This window comes from Heliangelus exortis, chromosome 9, assembly GCF_036169615.1.
Source record: "Heliangelus exortis chromosome 9, bHelExo1.hap1, whole genome shotgun sequence".
Taxonomy (NCBI): domain Eukaryota; kingdom Metazoa; phylum Chordata; class Aves; order Apodiformes; family Trochilidae; genus Heliangelus; species Heliangelus exortis.
In genome coordinates, this window is record NC_092430.1 from 24,245,798 (window position 1) to 24,269,515 (window position 23,718).

The window sequence follows — 23,718 nt, forward strand, 5'->3', positions numbered from 1 at the left end:
AAGCAGATGGTGCTGTGGTATCTATATTTCACAAAGTGGGAAGGAAGGAGAGACAGCTCTGGCAGCTGAAGGTACCAACCCATGCAGCTATTTTAGTACAAACCATCCTATTTGGATCTCACGAGACATCTTGCCCATGAGAACAAAAAAAACCCAAATTTCTTTGTCACTGCAGATCCACAAGAAGAATAGAACGTGGGTACCTTCTAATCCAGTGCATTCTATGATTCTGCACCACTTAAAACACCTTTGAGAAAGAGTTGTGTATGGGAATTACCCCTTCCCTAAGTGGTTCCACTTCTTTTGAACCCAAACTTTGATGATTCAGTGGAACACAGATATCTAAGTACCTCTCAGCTTCTTGTCCCTATTGCCTAAGACAGAATGGATTTTAAGTTTTCTTCTGCCAGTGCCCCCAGCAGTTAACTTCTGATTTATTGATTTTTAGTTACTTTTGTATTTCTTTCTGGGTTTTTGTACTTCTCTTGGAGGAGGATTATGACTATCCTGTAGACATCAGAAATATTCTTTCAGTTTGCTGTGTCAGCACTTAAGAGAAAGTCTGAGCCTCTTCCTATTCCATATCCCATTTCAGCCCTAGAGGTATGAATCCTTCATCTTTATTTATCAACAGTCCCATTTCAAGCTAACTTCAAGCACAAGGTGTGAATATAAACACTATGATTTTTAAAGTAGGCAAAGTCTTCATAAATTCTCCATACCCCAATAGAAAAAATTCTTCCACCATCCTTGTTTGAATATCTCTTCATCCCAAAAATCTGGGAAAATAAGTTAGTCTTTTGAACTGAGTAAAAGGAGTCTGTCCCTGCAGCTGCACATGAAAATGCAAATGAAAGCAGTGTGGGAGAATCAATCACATATTCCCAGAGACAAAAGGAACACGTGCTGCCTGCTTCATGCCACTCAGGGACTATAAAGCAGTCAGAAAACCAATTTACCTGCCTTGCTCAAGGAAATCTGAGGTAGCCCAGAGCTGAGTTATCTCCATCCTGCCTTTTAGAAGGTTTTACTTTTTATCCTATATTAAGAGTATGGTTAAGGGAAAGTGTCAAGGTGAGATTGCTGCTGCACCTTTGAAATTCACCACGGTTGTAACTCACCTCTAGAAGAGTCATGAAACTGAGTACAGCTTGGGATCTGTTTTAAATTGTGCAGTCAGATGAGTCCACAGTTAAATTTAGTTTAGATTAAATCACCAAAATGGTACCTGTAATCTCAGTTCCCCTCTCTTCTCAGCTGTGATACCAGCCTCTCTTAGCTGACCTAAGGATCTAGTCCAGACAGACAAGAAACATATGCTAAACTAAGTAAAAACTAATGAAGAAGAAAATTAAGATTGCTTTTTTTTTGTTGACTTTTACCAATTTATGTTGAAACTTGAGAAAGATTTAATAAGAACACTGCCAGTTTGTGGCTAATTCAAAGGGATTCTAAATTGCTTAGCTGCTATTTCTATTTTCCTAGCATATCTTGCAGCTCTTCAGAAAAGTGCTAAGCTTGTGATGCATTAATTCACCAGCAAATACTTTACAAACATTTCCAAATTTATCTTCCCTCAGTACTGATGCAAACTTCTGCTGCTGTTTCAGTGAAGGAATACTTGAGATAGCAGCTAGAGCAGTCAGGATCATCCTTGGCTTTATCTGCCAGGCTTTTTGGGGGATATTTCAGTCATGCTCCAATTCTCAATGAGTTCATCTCTAGAAACTGACAGGGAAAAGTGTGTTTTGAATAATTATGATGCAGAGAGCCTAACCAGGGAAACCTTAGAATAAATCAGGGAACATTTCCAAGAATATGGAAATATTGAGCTCTGGACTCAGAATCAAAATTTTGGGCTCATGCTCCCACCAAAGGCTCCAAGGCAAAGCCCACCAGTGGGACTTCAGCTTTTTGTACCCATTTCATTGTCACTGCCAGTTCTATAATTTCTTCATGAACCTTTTATGAATTTAGATCACCTCAAAAGTGCATCACTACAGAAACCAGCATCATATCATCATCCTGTCAGCTTCTTTCCATCTCACTTCCTTATGCCAGCTGCAGATTTTTTTTACACCAGCATGTGACCTCACTGTTAAACAATTGCTTTACTTACCACCTCCAATAGCAGCATTTTTATTAAATTCTAGGACTGTATTAATTCAAGGTTCTTTATGTTGATAGAATCCAGAATTTCCTTCTAAAATCCATCCCTGATTACATTTTCCCATAAAACCAGTATTGGCATCTTTTCTTCCTTGTGCGTATCACAGGATGGTGACACTGTCTGATTTTGTTCTGGTTGTAAAAATAAATGTAAAAACATGTAAGCACTGATAAACAACACCCTTCAGTTTAGCTGGGAATTGCAGTGCTGTTTTGACTTCTGTTTTCTTGAAAAAACATTACTTTCAGGTGTAATTATTCCATAGCAGGATCTTAGGTTTAAATGCAAGAAACTGCTAAAATTTGACTCTATTTCCCAGAAAACTCCCTGCCTCCTGTGGCTCTAATTCTCACTGACACTGAGGTCACTTCATATTTCCATGAAATAAATGAAAATCAGACTTCACACACCAAGATGTTTTTATAGTGAGGAACGAGAACTGAGAAACGTGGAAAAACAGAAAAAACAACTTGTGTGGAAAATTGCTATTTTCCTTCTGCATCTGCAAATGTTTCTCTTCAACAGAGATGCAAGATGAGCAAAATTCCTGCAATAAGATTTCTCATGGGTTTACTGGGCAGAAGGCAGAATTTACCTGCAGTGCTTGCAGTTTGCTGCAACAAAACATTCTGGAAACAAATCTGAGGGAGTTTTGAGCCTATCAAGTGAGATTGGAAGAAAGGATAAAAATCAGTGGCAGAAAAACTAAACTAAAACTTTGTTTACCTGCTTTCAAAACTCTTGCAGGAAGCAGTTTATAATATTACTATACTGTTGTACCTCTGGAGAGCTCTGTCTGTCATGGCCAAAGAACATCCTTAACACTGTAGGATTTATTTATTTAAAACAACTGAAAAGAAAAGCATGAGAGCTCTTACTGCATTGCAATTCTGCTCCTGGCATGCAAAAAAAAAAAAAAAAAAAAAAAAATGTTTAAAGTTATCATTGGTACTAATTTTTTCTATTCTGGTTTTATATATTAACAGAAGAAGAGGGAGATGGCTCTGTAGGTTTCTGGGAATATTTTGGTGTAACTTGCAGTGTTCTGACCTGCAATGAAGGGGCTAACCTGTAGTAAGCTACATTGCTGTGAGTCTCTGATCTCTGCTAACAACACTGTTTGAATCTGAAAATCCTGAGCAGACTTTCCAAATAGGCAGCAGAATACAGTAGAAAACACCAGGCACATACTCCAGGGTTTAACATCTCAGAGAATGTTAAATAACAGAAATTATACAGATTTTGGTAGCTTTCTTACAAGGAAATTTCCATCAAACTAAATGCCTCATGTTAGTAAAATTGTCCAGTAAAGCTGATGACCCATTCAGCATAATATCATCTTTGTTCAGCCCCAGGGTAAAATAATAGTAAATTCAGTTTGAAACTACAGCTAATGAAATAATTTTTAAATTGACGTTACTATTACTGTTACCTTTGTAAGTACCTTTACAAAATGAGACTTCTTACAGTTAAAAAAAAAAATAAATCCTTTTTGCAAGGCAGAAACAACAATGCTGACACCTTTGGTATTGTGCAGAGTAGCAAAAAGTGAATGCTTTTCTGGTTCTTACTTCTGGGTACCACAAAAAATAACCATGCATGAAAGGTGTATGTTGCTTTTTCTTCTCTCAGACCCAAAATAATTTCCCTTTTTTCTCCATCTCAGGCAACATATAGCATTTGGTGTCTATTTTAACAGGAAATATAGGATTAATACATGTTAATATTAGCCGATTATTTGCTTCTGTAGCCAAGGCATGAAAACAAATACTGCCTTGAAATCTTTGTGCTACACTTAAGCAATAGGAGGAGCTGTTGAGCAAGAAATGCATGTTCCACAGATTCGAGTCATTACATAGCGAGTTTATTTGTGATGCTAACTCAGTGGTGGCTTTTCATTCCTTTCACAAGTGAACAAAAATCAAGAGTTTTCCCCCGCCAACAAACTCAAAATGAAATCCTTCAGTTACGACCAATATCTCAAATATTTATGATTTTTTTATTGTTGATTTTCAGTGTTTAAAAGTATGTGTTTGGCACTTGGAAGTCCTGTTTCTCCACTGGGCAGGCTTGCTGGAGTAGGCAGTGCAGGGTTCAGCCATGTGAAACCTGTACATGGGATTTTTGGCCCACTCTGGGTCAGCCCACTGGCCTGTTTCAACATGGCTTTGAATTTTGCCCTTTATGGTGCTTTTGTGTAGAACTTGTGCTTAATCCTGGATTATTAGCATTTCATTAGAGGACAGTTCTGTTTCTAAGGCTGGGTATTTAGATGGAATACTGTGAGACAGCCCTAGGACCATGACAACTGCTGCCCTGTTGCATCTCTTGAGCCAAACAAGACTTTGCCTGTACCCTGTTGTTTCATCTGCCTCCCTTTCAGAAAGCCACAGGCACTCTGCAGCTGCAGAGTGTTTCAAATGATATTTTCCCAGCCAAGATGCTTTTAGAACCAACTCAAAGTCTCTTGCAGTATTAAATAAATATTAAGTAAGTGTAATGCAATGGGAGATGGGCAGCAATGATCAGGTTGTTAATGGACTGCTCCAAGGCAGCTTCTGCTCCCGGGGTCATTTGGCACAGGGAGGACCCTGCTGTTCTTTGGAGAAAGTTTTTGGAGAGTGTACAGATACCAGGCCTTGACAACTGAAATAACTATGAGGAGATGCACAGTGGTGGCTGGAAGAGAGATGTGGGCAGTCTCTGGTTTGAAACAACTTTATTTCACTTCTTAACCCCACAGGCTGCATTCAGATTGCCATCAGTGAGACACAACTGTCACATAAGTCACTGTTCCCTGGCAGCACATACATGATTATATCTCATTAAAAGGAGGATTAAATAAATAATGACTTACTACTTACTTGGTGGTGAGGTGAGCAGCATTCTCAGCATTGTTACATTTATTTTATCTTTCATTAAACACGAAATCAAATAGAATTTTAGAAAACAAACAGAACAAAAGCCACGGGAGCATTGCTATTAAAACCAAACAGTCATTACAGAGCCCATTTTGCTTACACATGGCATCCAGTCAGCAGGATGAAGGACTCAGAGGAGAGTCACTGCAGCAGACACAGCAAAAAGCCAGGGAGAAGGAATGAGCTGTCTGAGGGGGCACACACACAAAGACAAATTGACTGTGCTGCAGGCTCTGTGTGGTGATGCAAGTGTTCCAGGCACACCAGGACCCAGTTCAGATAGAACAGAACTGAGGCTTTGTTTAAGAGCAGAAGTTTTGATAGAAAAGCTCTATTCACAAAGTGGGGCCTCAGTCTGAAAAAAAGCTTTGGGATAGATGTAGCTACAAAGCTTGTACAAGCAAAATATTTTATTTCATTGGTACAACTTATTTCAGCCTCAGTCATATGATTTCTAGAAGTACCCATCAAGCTTTTGTTGTTACCATGTTGCCCAGCTGAGGGGCCTGTATTTTTTTTGCCTTTCAGGTAAAGACCCTGCAGCTCAAGTGCATAGTGACAGATGGGGAGACAAAGGTAAGAGTTTCTCCAGGCCTGAAATGTTTGGATATCTCTTTGTGATACAAATGTGTTGTGTACCTGCCAGATGGAAAGCAGAATCCTCCTTACAGACAACATCTGTCATTCACTTTCCTGCCTCTCAGAGATGGATCTAAGAATCAGGCACAAAAAGGCTTAAATCATTAACTTTTGGTTAACCAGCTTTGGGTTTGTGGAGTTTACTTAAGCTGATCTTTGAAAAAAATAGCAAAACAATAGTTTATATAAGATTATCTGTGACTTTTATGTTACCAAACCCTAACGAGAAAGGCTTGGCCACACAGCCTCGCTTGAAAGGCACCTTAATATTTCCTACTCAAAATTTCAAACCAGTTTTCTAGTTCATTTTCAACACCACTCTGAAGTGCTGGGCTGTGCTAGCATCTGTCCTACTCTCTGGTTGACAAATTTTGTCAGTTTTCAGCCCCCCAGCCTGCCAGCTGGCTGAAAAATCCCTCCAGCTCCTTCACAGCTCCAGCGCTACGCCGCGTTGTTTGTGCTCCTGCAAACTGCTGCTCACACACTCTCAGCTTCTCATTTCCATTGCTTATCAGCAAGCAGAAAAAGGGCGACTCAGAGAAATGGGTGAGAGAAACAGAATCCACGTTTTGAGTAGTTTTTTCTTTCCCCTGTTGAAATGCTGTCTAAGCTAGCTACTAGCAATTTAGTCATTCAGAAATTCCTGCTTTGGTTCCCTTGCACCAGCAAGCCTGTGAATGCCACTGGAGACTAACTCATAATCCTGTAAGATTATAGAATCCTAGAATCCTAGAATGGGCTGGGTTGGAAGGGAGCTCAGAGCTCATCAAGTCCAACCCTTGCTCCACTCCCCCCGTGGTTCCCAGCCCATGGCACTGAGTGCCACATCCAGGCTCTTTTGAAATAGCTCCAGGGATGGAGAATCCACCCTTTCCAATGGCTGATCACCCTCTCCAGAAAGAAATTCTTTCTCATGGCCAACCTAAACCTCCCCTGGCACAACTTGAGCCCTCTTGTGCCCTCTTGTCCTCTAGAAAACTCTCAGCACTGTTCTGTTCCTTGGTTTCCAAAGTTTTTAGCAGAATCCAGGGGTGGCTGATAGGGTCACACCCGCATTCTGAAAAAATCCCAGCTGTGTTTGCTGTCCTGGTATTCCCTGATGAGATCCCAGACAAGCTGCTGACAGACAGGGCTGGGCTGCTCCTTCTGCACCCCTTTTCACCCACCTTCCCCCCGCACCTCCTCTCCCCGGGCCCAGCTCGGCGTCCCCCGCTTGACCTCCCCCAATTCTCCCTCGGGACTACAAATCCCAGAAGCCTTCGCGCCGCCCCCTCCACCCCTCTGCGGCGCCCCCGCGCGAAGGCCGCCGGGCTTTGTAGTCTTTGGTCGGGGGCCGGGCGAGGAGGCGTCGGCGCTCCGCCCCGGGGGAGGGACGGCGCAAGGCGTGGGGGACACGGGAGACAGGTACCCGCGGGCGGCCCTGCCAGCCACCTCCTCGCTGCGGTCGGCCGCTGCCTCCGCGAAGCGGCGGGGCGAGCTGCGAGAGCGGCGGAGCGCGGCGGCCTCCCGCGGGGCCCCGAGGCGGAGCAGCGGCCTAAAGGGCGCCCGCGGAGGGCTCGGGCTCTGAGAGGGGGGGGGAGCCCGCGGCCGCGGGGGGTACCGCACCGGCGGAGCCTTCCTCGCCCCAGCCGGGCCCGCTCCTCCTCGGCTTCTCCCCTTCCTCCCCACGCCCCGGGGCGGGAGGGACGGGGACGCCGCGGCGGAGCGCGGAGCGGCCCCCGAGGCCGGCGGCGGGAGGAGGGAGCGGAGGGCGCGGGGCTCGGCGCTGCCCGCCCGCCCGCCGGCTGCGCCCCAGCGGAGCATGCACTGAGTGAGTGAGTGGCTGCTGCTGCCTCGGCTCACGGCCATCCCAGCCGCCGGGGTGAGCGTTGCATGGTGTGGGGATACACGGTCTCGATAATAAATGATAGAGGATACAATGACTTTGCTGTCTCTGCTGGGTCGGATCATGCGTTACTTCTTGCTTAGACCGGAGACCCTGTTCTTGCTGTGCATCAGCCTGGCCCTGTGGAGTTATTTCTTCCACACGGATGAAGTGAAAACCATTGTTAAGTCCAGCAGGGATGCGGTGAAGATGGTGAAGGGCAAGGTGGCCGAGATCATGCAGAATGACAGGCTCGGGGGGCTAGACGTGCTGGACGCTGAGTTCTCCAAGACCTGGGAGTTCAAGAGCCACAACGTGGCTGTCTACTCCATCCAAGGCCGGAGGGATCACATGGAGGACAGGTTCGAAGTAATCACTGACCTGGTGAACAAGACTCACCCCTCCATCTTCGGGATATTTGATGGGCACGGAGGAGAGGCAAGTGCTGAGCTGGAAAATAACAAAAAGAAAGGGAGTGGGGGTGGGGGGAGGATGGTTGCAGGGCAAGGAATGGATGTGTTCTCTCCCCCCAGGTTATATTGAAATACTGGGGGGGTTCTTTGCCTTTTTTTGTGGGGGTGGCGGGGGGGGGAGCCTCTAAACTGGGGGAAGTGACATTCCATTCCCTTTTTCTTTCACAATCAGCATGGTATAGATGTGTGTTTATATCCACCCCTGCCCTTTCTAGGAGGGAAGGTTTAATTGAAGTAAAAGCCATTGGAGGTGGCTCTTACGTGCGTGGAATAACGATGATGAGCACAAACTCCCCGGAGTCATCTTTTGTTACAGAGAAGTGTGGTGTGATCTGATTTTGGCACAGTGCTGCTCTCCCCCTCCTGTCAGGAGCTGGGGCTCTGGTACTGGTTACAGAGGAGTCCTCTTTGAGGCAGGCATGTGTGCAGCCTTAAAGCTGGGGGGTGTGTGTGTGTGTAAAACGTGGCTTGGCAGTAATTCCCTCTCCTGTGAAAACCAGGGAGTCACTGGGAATGAGCACAATGTTTGTGAATTGCATGTGGTTGTTAAGTCTTTACAACTCTGCTGTCAAGACTTGTCCCCTCCCTAGTGGAAAGCCAGGAAAACTGTCATTTTGAAACTTTCTGGTGTTTAACCTCTGAACTTTTTTAGGCAGGGTGATTACCTTTAGGGTTGCCCTATGTAGTCATTTGTCCAGCTTGATGGGATATTTTCATTTGTTACAGATGACAAATGTTAAAAGTATAGCTTCCTCTTTGTATAGGATTGTGGTGCTGCCACATAGCTTTCTGCCCAGTACAAAGCACGGGTTTCATAACTCTGGAAAAGGACAAAGAATTTGTCCTTGTGTGAGAAGTTAGCTCCAGCAACCATTATGCTGGGTGTGAGATCACCTCACTGGTTTTGCTGGGATGATGGAAGCTGCAGAAATGCAGAAGTTTTTCTCCTAAGTGCTCCTGCCAAGGGGATGGGTGAGGCAGCAGGGGAGCTTGGGTGTTCTTTCAGCAGCTTTCTCAGATCAAGGAGTCAAAGTCTTTCCTAGAAAAGCACTGGCACTGCCCAGACAGTAGTGGAGCACACAAGTGGCAAGTGCTGCCCCTCTGAACCTGGAAGTGTGGCCAGGAAAATCCAGGCCTTAGGCAGAAAGCTGCTTTTCTGCTGCCTGCAAGGGTTGTAAAGGGACTCAGTTGTTTGTCCAACTGCTGCCTCACAATGTCTCAACACTTTGCCCTCCTTAAAATAATGCAAAACACTTTGGGTATTGAAAATTGTTGGCTTAGTAAAAATTCTGGTTGTGAAACTATTTTCCTTGTTATGTCTGACTTCAGCTGGGGCACAGTTGTGCCAGTTCTTACTGGCATATTTGTGCCAGTTCAGTATTCATTGGCTTTTTGAGGAATGCAGGTAGGAATGTCTGCATGTCCCAGGCTGGAACACATCTCTGGTCAGTGTGGTTGGTGCACCCAGCTCCTTTGTTTTCTGAGGATTTGGATGAAAGGTGCTCTGTCCTCTTGACTTCTTCCCCTTTGTTTAAACTTGACAGTTTTCCTCGGCTGAATCGATCAGCCCAAACAAGTTTGTAGAAATATCCGTGTCATGTTTTGAAACAGTGTTTGAGATTGTTACAGCTGGAAGTGTGCCTTACACACTTAGACTTTGGCATTGTGAAAGGCAAATCTTATTTCATTCTTTAATTTTGTATCCTGTGTGCATCTACTTTTCACAAGCTCTGTTTATTAAATAATTAAAAACTAACACAGAGACTAGATTAAGGTCAGGGATATGCCCTATAAATATATATTATTTGTGTGTTTGTTTTGTTGTGGAGCTTGGAATTGCATCCTGAAGATATTTTGATGACAATACTGCATCTCTGGAAAGCTTCTTTGCCTTTTGGGTTTTGATTCCTCAGAACTTGCTCTCATGGATTCAGTGACCAAGTATGAGGCTTTTGTATGGGGCCTGTCACTTTGAAAGGTTTAGGAGATCTCTCTCCAAACCTTACTAAAATTAATATTTAAAATATATATTTATCTCTTATTTATCTTTCTAATGAAATTGCTAGATGTTCTTTGTGGCCTTTGCTGCTCCAAAAAGGTGCCTAATCATTAATGACTTAACCAGTTTCTAGCTCTAGATTTTCTGTAAAACTGATCAAAAGAGCAGGAACTGTGTTGTGCATGTAGAAGAAAAAAAAAAAAAAAGAAAAAAGATTAAAAATAGGTTTTAATCTAAGCAGGTGTTGTAGTTTTGAGAAGAAAAGAGGGGAGGAGAAATTAATGCTTGTGTTTAATCCATAGAACTTCAGGCCTCTATTTGAATTGGTTTTCTGGATATCTTATTTAGTTTTGTTTTTTTTTTTTAACAAGATAAATTACTCTGTGCAACATTTTACCTACACATGGAGCAAAGCATTTGTGAAGATTACATTTCCTGTATGGGCTCCCAGCAAATGTATTTTATGTGTATTTAAAGAACAAAGAACTGCAGATCTCTGGAGTTTCATGAGAAACAAACTGTTCTAAATGGGGAAAATTTGTTTTTTCCAAGCAGAGAATACCACAAATGAGATGCTAGATGAATTCTTTCCAGCTATATACAAGAGAGTGTGTCTCTGCTAATTACTTCCTGCCATGTCATGTTGAAGTGGAAGGATAGAGAAGCATAATTCAAGTAGTGTGAATAAGAGTGTGCTGCTTATTTACAAAGATTTCTGGGTTTTGCTTAAATCTTGCCAGCATTTTCCATAAATTCCACTTTTCTGTCATTTCCTCTTCCATCTTAAAATTTTAGCCTTGGGTAGGTTGGCAGACACTTAGATTTTGTGCTGTCTTGATGAGAAAGCAGCAAGGAAAAATAATTATTAATATTCTCTGTTACAGCTAAGGATCCAGTGTGGTGCTGCAATTGCTTGTGAAAGGCAATAACAGCTCAGAGACAGAACCTGATCCATGCTGTGTAATTCAGTCTTCCTGGTACAAAAAGTTAGTTTGCTTCTTGAAGATTGAAGAATAATGCAGAACAGGTGGGGGGCAAAGAAGTAGACTCACAAAGAACAGAGCAGAATTTCTGCCTCTTCTCTCACTTGAATGACTTTGACCAAAGGAATCTTCAAGGTGATCTAACCTAGAATCAAACCAGAAAAAAAATAACATACCTCAAACCAGAAAAAAAATAACATACCTGTCTTTTCTCTCAGCAGCTTATATGGAATAAGGATGGCTTGAGTGCCTTTTTTTTTTTTTTTTTTTTTACCCCTCTTCCCCTTTATTTAGAAGTTTTGGGGCTGCCTAGACTGCAAGATTGAGAAGTGGTGAATGACATAAATGGTAACAATGAGCAAAGGAAGGATGGGTGCCTCATCAGAATGATTTAGCTATTTTAACTACCATTTACTAAAGGCTTCTTTCCTCAACTATTTCAAGTTTAAGTACTCATTTTAATGAGATCCCATTATTAGACAGGAACAAAGCAGCTCAGCTACCATCTGCAGTTTTGTGGTTATGGCTACGTTGTATATAATTGTTTCTTCCTAACCCTATCAGGTGAAGGCTTTAAAAATAATTCTAGTACCAGATAGTACCTTGGATGCTGCCTGTGCTTGTTGGCAGTCATAAACTCATCTGGATAACAGCAGAGAAATTAAAGCTCAGTTAACTGTCTCATAAAAATGTCTTTCCCTTTTTATTTCTCTGAGCCTCCTTAAATAGGAACACAGCAAGGTTTGTTCCTTCCAATCCAGAGGTGTGAATAAGAGCATTTTTGCATGATATAATTGGTTTCTAGAGTTGCTGATAGTGTGTTGCAGGATGTGAAATCCACCTTTTTTTTATTTCTATTCATAGCATAGGGAAAACTTGAGGAGCTTAAGTGTGAAAGGAGGGAATTTGCTGGCTAAGTGGTTAATGTTTGTAACCACATACAGAATTTCTTCATGCTTTGTGTGTCACAGGCCCTTGAAATCAGCAGCATGAGCTGTTGGCAGAGGTCTCTGGTTACTGATTAACTTACAAAGACACAGAAAAAAAGGGGGTCTCAACCTCCTTTAGTGAGGAGGAGTTCACACCAGTTAACATGATTTTGGAACCCCTCACAAACTAATGACCTGAACTCACCTGGGTGGAGACTGTGCTATGATGATGAGCATCTTTTCAGGCACTGATGGTGAGAAATTTATTCCATTTAATCAGAGATGATAGTTGACAGCTGGGAGATATTTGCCTTCTACAAAGTATGAACTAATGAGCTAATATTTTCATTTTGATCTTTGGATTTTTTTTCTTTTTTCCTAATTTCTGATCCTAATAGCAGGTGTTGTTGATGCTGAGCTGAAAGAAGAGATAACTAGCCATTCTGGTAAATTTATTTCTAAATTTATCTGGATCTGCTAATTCTAATTCAAAACCTGTTCCTCTGATACTTAACTACTTAGACTTAATGATGACAATTTATCTATCATACTTTTGAGCAAAGGTCCAGTAAGGATTAATGGCTTGAGATATTATAAGACACAAGATTAAATCAAACAACAGCTTTCAGGTTGTATGAATGTTGCAGCCTAGTTATAAGGTGAAGTCTTGGAGGCTTTATGGTTTTGAAATAAGAAACCACTGGGATAGTTTTCCTTTTATAGTCATTTCCTTCAGTATCTAATCCAGTATCCTCTGCAAAGTGCCTGATGTTTGAATAAATATTTACATAGGTGAGGTCATGTTGACATGGAAGTCTCAAACCTGCCTATAAAGTCCACACCAGTGGCCTGAAATATAAGTTAAAATGATACATAGGAACATCTATTTCAATTTTCTTAGTTCACCCAAGTTTTGATTCTTGGATATCATGTTGTAGAGCCATGATTGTCATCCTTAAACCCACACTTATTTGATTTCAAGTATGTTTATTTTAAGTATGTTCATTCAAGTATGTTCTTTTAAGTCACAAAAGTGTGACTTAAAATTGATTAAAATGGTCTAAAAATATGCACTTGGAAATAGGATTTCATTGCTGGCTCCTACAGCTCTACCACTGAGTGTAGAATTGAGTCTTTTCTGATTTTTATAAAAATCAAAAAGTCAATTAAATTTAGATAGAGTCTGCCAGCTCAGCTGGAATCAGTGCTTCCATGTTTAAGAACACGGGCAGCTAACTGATTGCCAGTGATTTAATTAAATCAGTTTTGATTCTTAGATGCTTTCAGCTTAGGAAAGTTTCACCACGATCTTGAGGAACTGAGACAATTCCATAACAAGTGTTTGTGGATATTCTCTTGCTGCCTGGTGGATGCTGAGCAGCTCCTCCATTGCCATAGAGGGGAGGAGATTTCACAGCCAGGGACCAGGAATGTGTTCTGACTGCAGTGGTTAAAGTGCCAGATGCTTTTGAACTTGATCCCCTGCAGAAGCACTTCTGGGGCCATGGCCTTAGGTACACAGGCAATCCCTAAAGGTGGATCAAAGCTCAGATAGGAGCAGCCTCTTAAACTGCTTAAAAATGTGCTCATTTGTGCTACTGATCCTGCTTACCCTGCACAGGCAATGGTGAAGATTTGGTAGCCTGGTCCTGCTTAACCTGGTGTCTGGCCTGGATGTTTAGTAAACAAATTGAAACAGTGTTTTGCAGCTGGAGGATTTTGATCGATTCCATTCTGCAGGTCAGGAACTCAGATATTTTTGTGTTCAATAGTGTGAGGGAAAATTTGGATTTTTCTGTCCTGTGGGGTTAGTTAAAACAGCAGATTGCTCTGTCTCAGTGTCATGCTTTCAGTAGCTCTTTTAGACCAGAGTAGTATTTCTTCTTCATGCCTGTTGTTAGACATCCAAATATTTATGGTGTAAAATTGTTCCTTAAAACTGTGGCTTCTGGCACTTTCTAAACAATCTCCTGACATACGGATGCTTTACTTGGCTGCTGTGTACTTTTTGCCAGTGGCTGCAATTCTCCACAGCCTTGGCAGTGTAGGAAAGCCCAGTACTAGCTGCTGGCTTCCCAAGCACTGGATGTGACACCTCTAAATTCTCTCTTGCTCTCAGGATTCTTCAACCCTGTCCCTCTGAGTCAGACCCCTCAAGCACTGCTTCCTCAGAACATGTTGCCTGCACGGATGGGAAACTATGGGCAGTGCTACACCTTGTCCCCAACCCTAGGATGGGGGTTTCAACCCCACTGAACATGCTGATCCCTTCAGAAATGGTCACACATGAGATTGTTCAAGTTTTCTGACCCTGAAAGGCAATCCAGAGCTATCTGGGGCTGATGTTTCTTGGGCCTCAAGGCTCAGGGCCTGCTCTTCCACTTCAGTTGCAGGATAGGTCGTGATAAGCCTGGAAAAAAAGGAACAAAATCCTTAGCTGCTCCTGTAGTGCCCTTTGGTGTGAATCTATGCCCTTGAAACAAATTTTCAGAGCTAATTAAAGAGTGGCAGCTGCTATAATTATGCTCAGAAAGTCACACGCCTCTAGCTCTACTTCTTCACTGTAATATTTGTGAAAACCTTAAAACCTAAGTCCTTTGGACTCTACTGCCATCCCCCTACTCTGTGTCCCCACAAAACAAACCTCACCCACACACCCCTGTCCTGTGCTGTCCAAGCAGTTGTCACCAGGGTTTTGTGCCTGAGCACCCTGTCAACCTTCACCCATTGAAAGGATGCTCAGAAGGAGCTGTGCTCTGTTTACCCATGCCAGCCCTTGGCTCTTTCCACCAGGTGGGTCCCAAGCAGACCCAGGAGGAGCTGGTTTTGCTGGGCTGCTTGCCCTGCAGCTCAGGTGGGTGCCAAAGCCAGGCAGGAATTGGAGCTCCTATGTGTGGCACATCCACGGTGATAAAAATGATCTGCAGAGTGTGTGCCCCAGTTGGAAAACCTCAGTGTAATGGGTTTGGGAATGGGTGTCCTGTGCCACTGCCTTCCAAAATAGGGAGGAGGTCTGACAGATGTTTTTTTTTTTCTTTAAAACAGCTTTTATAGCTATCAGTTCCCTTCAGTTGCTGACTTCCTAGACCAGGTTCATGTTATCACAAAGACCATGGGTGACTCTGTCACCAGAGAGCAGCCCAGCTGGCCAGACCAGTTCCTCTGACTGATGGACAGCCCAGCAGATCTTCCATGTAAAAGAAGATCATAAAGATTTAATGCCCTTCTGCCTTTATTAGCCCTGTAGAGTTTCACTTCACCCTGAAAGTAATAGGGTGACAGGGAAGGCAATTCCAAAATAAAGTTTCTATCCTGCCAAAGCTCTTGATCTCCAGACCATGTGAAGCTGTATGCAGAAGCAGTAATTGCATTAAGTTGGAGAATTCTGTCTTTTTGGGCTGTTTATTTGCATTAGCCCTGTTGTTTAGCTAGGGTTACACACTTCACTAAGTGTTTCTGTTAAAGCAGTCTAAAACTTACTGCCAAATGTAGAGATTTCATTTGCAAGCAGCAGAGCTTTAAAAAAAAAGTAAATCTCATTGCAGTTCACAAGCAAAAAGGTTTGCAGGTGCCAGAATGGGTAATAAATCAAGTCAGGGGAAGTCAGTTGTTTAAATAACTGCCCAGTTATGCCATAAAGTCTGATATTTAGATAGAAAAGCTGTTCCTGATCTGCTGTCAGTGAACTATCCCCATCACATTCAAGGAATCAAAAGAACAGAAAGTGCTTCTCCAAAGTATCCTTTCAGGTCTGGAGTAAATTGCCAGCAATAGAAGAATCTGAATGGGGGAAAAAAAAAATCTACCTTCCTTTCTATCCTTGTAAAAAAGTTATTCCAGGAAAGCACCTGGGACATGTGGCACTGAGCTGGGACAGGGGGAGAGCAGGGGTAGAGTTGTGAAGTGATGGAGCAGAGTGGATGAGGGGAGAGGAGGAAAGGGAGAAGCATCCCTCTTGGTGCCACCAGGACCTTCTGAGAGCTGTGTGGCAGCATGGGGGACCAGTGCTGCTGCTACTGGGACCAGTTGGTTGTGATGCTGAAACAGTGGTGGCTCTCACCATCTCCCACCTTGTCTGCTTCACAGCTCTGTGAGCAGCTGACATCTCCAGCCAGACAATCAAAGGAGCTGTTGTAACTACAAAACCACAATGCAATTAGGCACAGCACCTCCTGTCAGCAAACCTCAGAGCTCCCCTGGGGAAATGAACCTTTTTTTGAGTTTACTTTCAGCATGACAATGTTACCCCTTGCAAGTTTTCTCATTGTCATACATGTTGGAAAAGCTTACATTTCTCAAAATCCCCTCCAGGGGTAAACATTTGATTTTATTAAGTTCTGTTATAATAGCTGAAGCTGTCATACAGTACTGCTTTCAATCCATATGCTTTTTAATGTAATAAATCTCTTTACTTTTTCATTCTCTAGCAGATAGAAAACTGCTGGAGGGCATGAAACATTTCTTCTGATAAGTGAAAGAACGTGGCCCATTATACAGTTCTCTGGTGTGCCATGGCTCACTTGCCCTGCTTAAAACTTGCATTTTAAGTGGAACATGATTTATTTGCAGGTACTCTGCATGTGGGCTGCACCCATGTCAGTACTTCCCCTGAAATGTGTGTTTACTCCAAGCACACACTTAAGCTGAGGGATTGAAATACCTGATTGTGATCAGCATTAAATAAAATGTCTGTGCAAAGCTTTAGCAAGTGGAAACAGAGTGTGGGAGTAGGAGGAAACATGATGGTGTCTCCTTAGTTTTTTTAATGTTTATAGCCCTGAGCTTTCATATTCTTTGCTGCATTTGAATGTGATTTTTTTTTTGTTTTCCCTAATTTATCTAGTTATCTGCATAGGCTTTTCGAAAGATGTGTAGGACATGATGTTGGATGGCTTCTAAGCTTTTAAGGTGTTTTTTTTTTAATTTGACATGCAGGCAAAGTGCTTACAGCAAGTTTATTTCTGCTGAGAAGCAGAATAAAACAAAGAACTGAACAAAGGTAGTATATAAATATCTAAATATTAAATACCTATTTGCTCCTGACCATCCTAAGTTTAGCCATTTATTGGTATGGGAGAAAAGGGAGATCATGCAGAAAGAAGGCAAGAAAAGAACTACAGAGCAGACAAAACCAGTTTGCTGCAGTGCTGGGCAGGAGACTCAAAGTGGTGTTAACTGGGAGACACTGTTCTGACTGAATCAGGAGGACCACAATCCTTGTAGATGATTGTGTTACAACTCGTGTCCTCCTCTCAATGAGATGAAACAAGATTTTGTTGTGAAAGACTTGTGATAATGATCACCTGGCACTGGGATCATGATGTTCAGCACACCTGAGCTCAGCAGCTTCCCTGAGGACTGGGGATGTCTGCAGGATGCTGCTGGGGTTCCTGTTGGAGAGAGGTTGAAGGTGAGTGGTGTTTGTTGCACTGCACTGGGGAGGCAGTTAACTCTGAACCATGGCCAGGGAGGGAAGTTTTTAGCAACTGCTTGAAAAAACCCACTTTTCCTACCTTTTCTGGCCATGCAATTCCAAGCATCCCATGTTCTTAATGGAATAACAAGGCACAGGGACTCCCAGTGCAGTAAGGGAGTGTGGGAGAGGAGAAGTGGAGCTTGGGACTGGAAGGCAAAAATGTTGAGTAGGAAAGGGAGAGTAGCAGCACATGGTTGTACATCACAGGTTAGATGTGAAGCTGGATGTGTTCAGTAACAAACTGCCCCAGCACAGTCACAGGAAAACTGCTTTTTTTTTTTCAGTGTGTGACAGTTTATACACTGCCTGAGATCCAGACCCAGGGAGCTGTAGTGTGAGGGTTATTTCTGGGGTTTTAGGATGAATCCTGGTTTATCTCTCTGCACTCCTGGCAGTGTTTTGTTATGGCTCTTGAAAGAGCACAGTTTCATAACTCTGGGTGCTCTGAAAACTCAGATTTTGCCCTCTTTGTTTCTGCTGATGGTCCCTGGTTTGCTGGCACAGATCAAGAGTCCTTACTGCTCAGGGCTGAGCAAAATGTGGGCCCAGCTGCTTGTCTCATAGTGCCAACTGGCACTGAGAGGTCAGAGAAGAGCTCCAAGCAGTGCCTCTTCTTGTTCTGTCCATGCATAAATAGTATTGGAGATGCTACATTAACTTAGAGATTGGTATGAAGGACATTTTCATTTTGCAAAATGTTTAATGCCTTCCTGTAAAATAATGCTTTCCTATAAAATAATGCTTTCCTATAAAATCACATAATTTAGACTTTTTTTTAAAAGGGATTTGCCTTTCAACTACTATTACAGTGGTGGGTTTGGAAGGCAAAGCAGAGTGATTGAATTCTCTGTGGATGAATGTTGCATAAAAGATTTGTAATCTTTGGCAATTAGAAAATTGTTGCTGAGGTTAATGGTGATATTTTTAACTTTTTAGGGCAGGAGCAATCTCCTGCCTCCGGGATGGAATTATTTTAATCAGTGTTTTAAAGAAGCATTTTCTGTGACTGTTTAAATAGACAAACATTTAAATCATCAACCTGAATTCTTTTTTTTTTTTTTTTTTTTTTTTGCTGTAGTATTTAGCAATTGTATGCCCTGATATATCAGTTTATATTTCTTTTATTTTGTCTTGTTTCTGAGAAAGAGAATGGTATTTACTATCAGTTATGGATTTAGTGAGATTTTTTTTTTTTTTTGGGCCCTGTGTGTCTGTCTTCCTGTGCAAATAAAAGCAGAACCATAAAACCAAGTAAGATTTGTGAGGATGGGACAAAGTCTAACTTGAGTTAGAGCAGCTCAGACAGGAATTGGTGCTAAATCTACCTGATTCACACAGCTAATTCTAACCTCTTGACACAGCATGATGATAACACTGTCAATAATTCCAAAAACTTCACATTCTTTTCCTCCTCTTTTAAAGTACTGGTGTCCTCATCTGGATCTGCTCAAAGCCTCTGGCTCTGGTAGGACATAGTAGATATTACTATAGATATTACCAATTTAGTAACTGTTTCTCTTAAACCTTCAGAGGCAAGTAAGGATCATTTCTAGTCTATTATTTTAATTATCTTTTTAAGGTGATGGGTTATTTTCTCAGGTTTTGAGATATAAATTTGGTTAATAGATTTCTTTTTAAATAACATGGGGTCTTGTTTGTTTGGGGTTTGTTTTTTTTTTTTTAAAAAAAAAACACAACATCTTTCATCTAACTTATCTGCCTCCTTGCAAAGAACAGTGCTGGCCTGCCTGGTAGTGCCATAGAGCAGCTCAAGATGGTTGCTGTATACTGATTTTTTTGCATATGATGACCAGAAATATACTTGGAGTAAAAGAGAGGATCTCTTGGGTTGTGTTGGGTTTTGCACTCCAGGCTCAGAGTTATTTGTATATTTGAAGCTGTTCATATAATCTTTCAAGAGTGACAATTGGGAGAGCTGCTTCTAATGAACTATAAACAACATATGATGCCATGGCAGGAGAGCCAAAAAAAAGTGTGTCCAGCTGCATATTGGAATTAGTTGTTTGGAATGTAGGTTTTAAAAGCTTTTTTGGCATGTGGGTGGTGAGTCTCTTATTAAGGAAAAACCTGACTGTGAAAGAAGATGAAAATCATGTAGATGAGTAACATGAAAGGCCATAACCTCCAAACTATTAGAGTGAAGAGGTATTTTTACTGGAATGTTTTGTTTCCCAGCATAGCCAGTTGGTAGGAGACCTAAATACAATTTCAGTGACAAACACTGAGGGTTTGGTGTTTCGTTTTTTTTTTACATTGGTACATTTTTTTACATTAAAACGTGGCATTTTGTCTGTCACAGTGGCTTTAAGTCAACCTTGCTGTGCTTCTGATCAAAAGGATTTCAAAAGTGTGGCATGAAAACCTATTCTATCCCTGCAGACAGGTGCTTTCAGATCATTTTACAGGCTTCAGTTTCTGCTTATGTCCCTTGGCTGATTGATACAAGTCAGCAACACAACTGAAAATAAGACTTTATAGTCCCCCTCTCCTTCTCCTACTTCAAAATGCTCCTTTTTTCTCTCTGTTGGACACTGGGAACTGTTTGCCTTCTATTATTTAATGTAACATCATCATCTGCTTCTGGGTTTTGCAGTCTTCACTTTAGTTTCTTAATGTCAAGAAAGTTCTGGCACCTGAGCCCCAGCACCATCAATGCTTGGTTCACATCTCTGCCATGGATCTTTGTGGGCATCTTTCCTGCCAAAATCATGTCACTGACTTGTCCCTGTCACTTTGAGAAACCCTGATCTCAGCCCTAGCCAAGCACTGGGCTACTGCCTGTCACATTTTAAATCAGTTCTTTCAGCTTTTTGGTTGTGAAATAGAATTTTTTTGGTTTAAAAGTGATAAAGGCATGAGTGTGAGAAAGGTCTCCAGCTCTTGGAGCTGGGATGACAAGGGTGAGGGACACTCCTGGTTTCTTGTTAACCCCCAGTGGCTGATTTGGAAGCTGAAACTCACTTTGGATGTCACAGATTTGTCACACGTGTCCTGTGAGCCTGGCACCTCATCAGTCATTTCTGGAGCTGCAGGAGCTTGGCCTGGAAGACTCAGGAGGTAACAATTAAACTGAATTAACCTCCAGAGCTTCTCCCTGGTAGGAAGAGAAGCTGAATATAAGCCATGTGCTCACCTGCTTCTCAGGAAGGGGGACTTGCTGTTCCCTTTCTTTGCCAGCAAGAGTCTTTCTGTGCAGGGAGCTGGTGGCAAGACTAAAGACTTTGCAATAATTTGTCCTCTCTTGAGCACCATAAAGGAGAGTCACTGCAAGCACAATCTCCTGCTTCCCATTTAACTGCTGCAGGTGTTGCAGTGTGGCTTCCTGAGGCTGTTCTCTTCTTTTTTCTCTCTAATTTGCTGACATTCAGAGTGAAATAAATGCCCCAGAGGACTGCAGTCTTCTGGAAGCTGCTGCTTTTGAGCCAGGATGTGAACAGAGCAGCAATGTGGAGGCTGGAAGTGAGCATGGGTAATGTTTGCTGATTTAAATAAGGAAAGCAAAGTTAAATTGGGGAACATAGGGTTTTTTTTAATTCTCTTCTTAGAAAAAAAAACAAACCTGGAAGATCAAGTTCAGTGTTTTTGGTTTTGACTTTCAAAGTTAATAAAACATTTAAGGCTACCTGATCTTCCTTGCTTGAAAGTTCTGTATCACAAGAAAATTGCCCTTTGCTGTGAGGGGTATTTCAAGGTGAAGAAGGATGAGTTAGAAGCAATAAAAGGAAATGAAATTAATTAAAATGAGAGTGAGGTGCCTGTGTTTTGCCCTGCCTCTGTATAGCTGTGAGAGGAGATGAAATCAAAAGGACCATCTGAAGAAGGTGTGTGTATACCCCAGCTGAACAGGAATCTTACTGTGGCCCAAAGTTTATGGATTAAACAACCCACAGCACTCCAGAGAACCTCCAGGCATTATTTTTGTGCAGCCAGAATTAGTGAGATACTGGGAAAAAAAAAAAAAAAAAAGAAAAAAAAAAGATTGTGTGCTCCAAAGAACAAATAGGTAAATATTTTGTAAGAAGAAGTAATTAGTGGTAGGAATGAGCAAATGGCCAGGCCCTGAGCTGCCAGAGGATCAAAATTCCCTAATAAACAGTTTCAAAAGGCATCATGTGGGTGGAATAACCATGGACACCACTGCTTAGGTCATTCTCAAGGACCTCCTGATGACAACACAAAAATATCTGTTTGTGGGGGCAGCTGGAAGGAGAAGTTTCTGAATTTTTCTGGGTATTTCTCAGCCTCTTGTTTCCAGTTCCCTTAATTCCAAAGCTTTTGACAGAAGAGCAATTTGTTGTTGAGGATACAAGTGGAAAAGGAAAGGTGAGCACTCTGGTGTGTGTTCCCATGTTGGACAACAGTACAATGGCAAAGGCTCTTCTGGTTGCAGTGCACCTTAATAATATAGATAATATATATATAAAACTTACATAATATATAGTGTATATATAATATATATTATATATATAGAATACTTTAATGATTCATATTCTCTTCTATGACAGAATGAGTACTAATTATTCATTCTGTGACTATCAGGCTTTGTTATTTTATCTGCAGGTCTCTAAGGACAGGCTTTAACTCCCAATATCTTGTCTTGAAAACAGAATTCCAGTCTGAGTTTGACGTTTTGGTTGGGTTTGGAACATGAATAGGGAAGCTTGTGCTGGCCAGCACTACATCTGGATTCCAGCAGAGTTAGTAAATCCTCTCTTTTTCCTCATCAAGCATTTAAATTTGCATATGTACTCACTTAATGAATCAAGTGTGGGGAGGAACATCCCACGTGCTTGGTCGTAGTGCAGACGTAAATAGCAGTGCGTCAGCTCTGAAACATTGCTGTTCTTTTAAAGTTGAAAGCAGATAGTAGCCATAAATGTTTTATGCCCTGAAAGTATATTGTCTAGAGGCTTCTTTACAGCTCAGAGAGGACTGTCTTAAAATGAAATCTGTTCTTACATGTGTCTGTGTTTAAGATTGGTGGCAGTTTCTGTTTGCGTCGCTTATAGGTACACAGCTTGGTTGTGATTTGACACCAGGAGATGGTTACCCTGTAATCCTTCCTGTGTTAATACACACTGGGTTTTTCAAAGGAGAAGCTGGGAGAGGTGTTTGGAGCAACTTTTAGCTCCCACTTCATAAAGGTTGCTTAAAACTGTCCTAAAAAATGAAGTTCATAAATTTTTAAAATTGCCAATACGGTAAAAAATGTGGATTTATGTCAGCTGAATAATTCATCCCTCTCTGGTTGTAATCCTGATGCGACTGCTGCCTTCACCCCTGCAGATGAAAGTTCTCATGACTTCTTTAGTTGCAGTCATGCAGATAAAATGGAAACAGAACTTTGAGACAAAAAAAGAAAAGATTTTGTGTGCGCCAGCACCTAAGGAGAGAGATGAGGAAGAGCCTAAAGAGGATAAGAACTGCAGCTTTGTGCAGCTTTATCAAATACATTTCTGCTTCTTGTGGGGATGCCTGGGACTAGCAGTCTGTCCTCTCATGGTTCTCCCAGATGGTGTTTTCAGTCCTTGTTTGGCTGACAGAAGATGCCTGGAATGACAACTATTTATTATGTCAGGGGAACGCCTTGGGTGGACAGCGGCCTCGCTCTGCAGGAACTCCTTCAAAGGCTGGGGTCACGTGTGCTAAGATGGGAAAAGAGGCCATGAAATGCCCCTGAAATAGGAGAGAAAATCCATTTAACAAAGCTTTATTCCATCCTTTAGCAAGAAGCATTGGGATATTTCACCAACTGGAAAAAACCAGGAGGCCCGACTGAAAATTCAGTTTTTGGAGGCTCATTGACATCTTGTATGAGAGCCAAATGTTGGGAGTGAAGAGGTGAAGCTCAGCACTAGAAATGAAGGAGAATCTGTGAGCATTATTGGTCATTAGGCCTCAATTAATCAAGAGGGTGCTGAAGATTTGTTATTTCAAATTATTCCAAGTGAAAAAAATAGGAAATGTTTTCTTAGTACCTGGGTGAAGTTGTATGAGCACGTCAGGGGTTGAGCATTTGCTGTGTGTTTTAAATCTGCCATTCCAATGGAGTGGTGACATAGAAAAACTTGTTTCACTGAGTCTTTTAGAGTGCACTTAAAATGTGTAACAGGTTCTGATGGACAAGAAAGCCTGAGGAAATGGCTCAAAAGCTGTGTACTTCTGGGTGATGAAAAATCCCCACCAGCCTGGTAGCCTTTTGGAGCTGCAGATGTGGCAGCAATCAGCATCAGGGAGCAGTGC

The 23,718-nt window shown here is 42.1% G+C and overlaps 1 protein-coding gene across 3 annotated transcripts in view; it reads left to right on the top strand.

Annotated features, from left to right (window-relative positions):
* Positions 1 to 5,647: 5,647 nt before the first annotated feature.
* PPM1L (protein phosphatase, Mg2+/Mn2+ dependent 1L) overlaps positions 5,648 to 23,718 on the top strand; it is an 82,465-nt gene continuing 64,394 nt past the window's right edge. Inside the window, exon 1 of one of the 3 annotated variants that reach the window (XM_071752777.1) lies at positions 5,648 to 5,667. Coding sequence is in view for 2 of the 3 variants with exons in the window: in XM_071752775.1 (XP_071608876.1) it covers positions 7,634 to 8,036 (403 nt within the window). In the remaining variant the exon portion in view is untranslated. Of the gene's footprint in view, positions 5,668 to 7,097; positions 8,037 to 12,115; positions 12,233 to 23,718 lie in introns of those variants that run through there. The other 2 variants (XM_071752775.1, XM_071752776.1) reach the window with 2 other exon arrangements.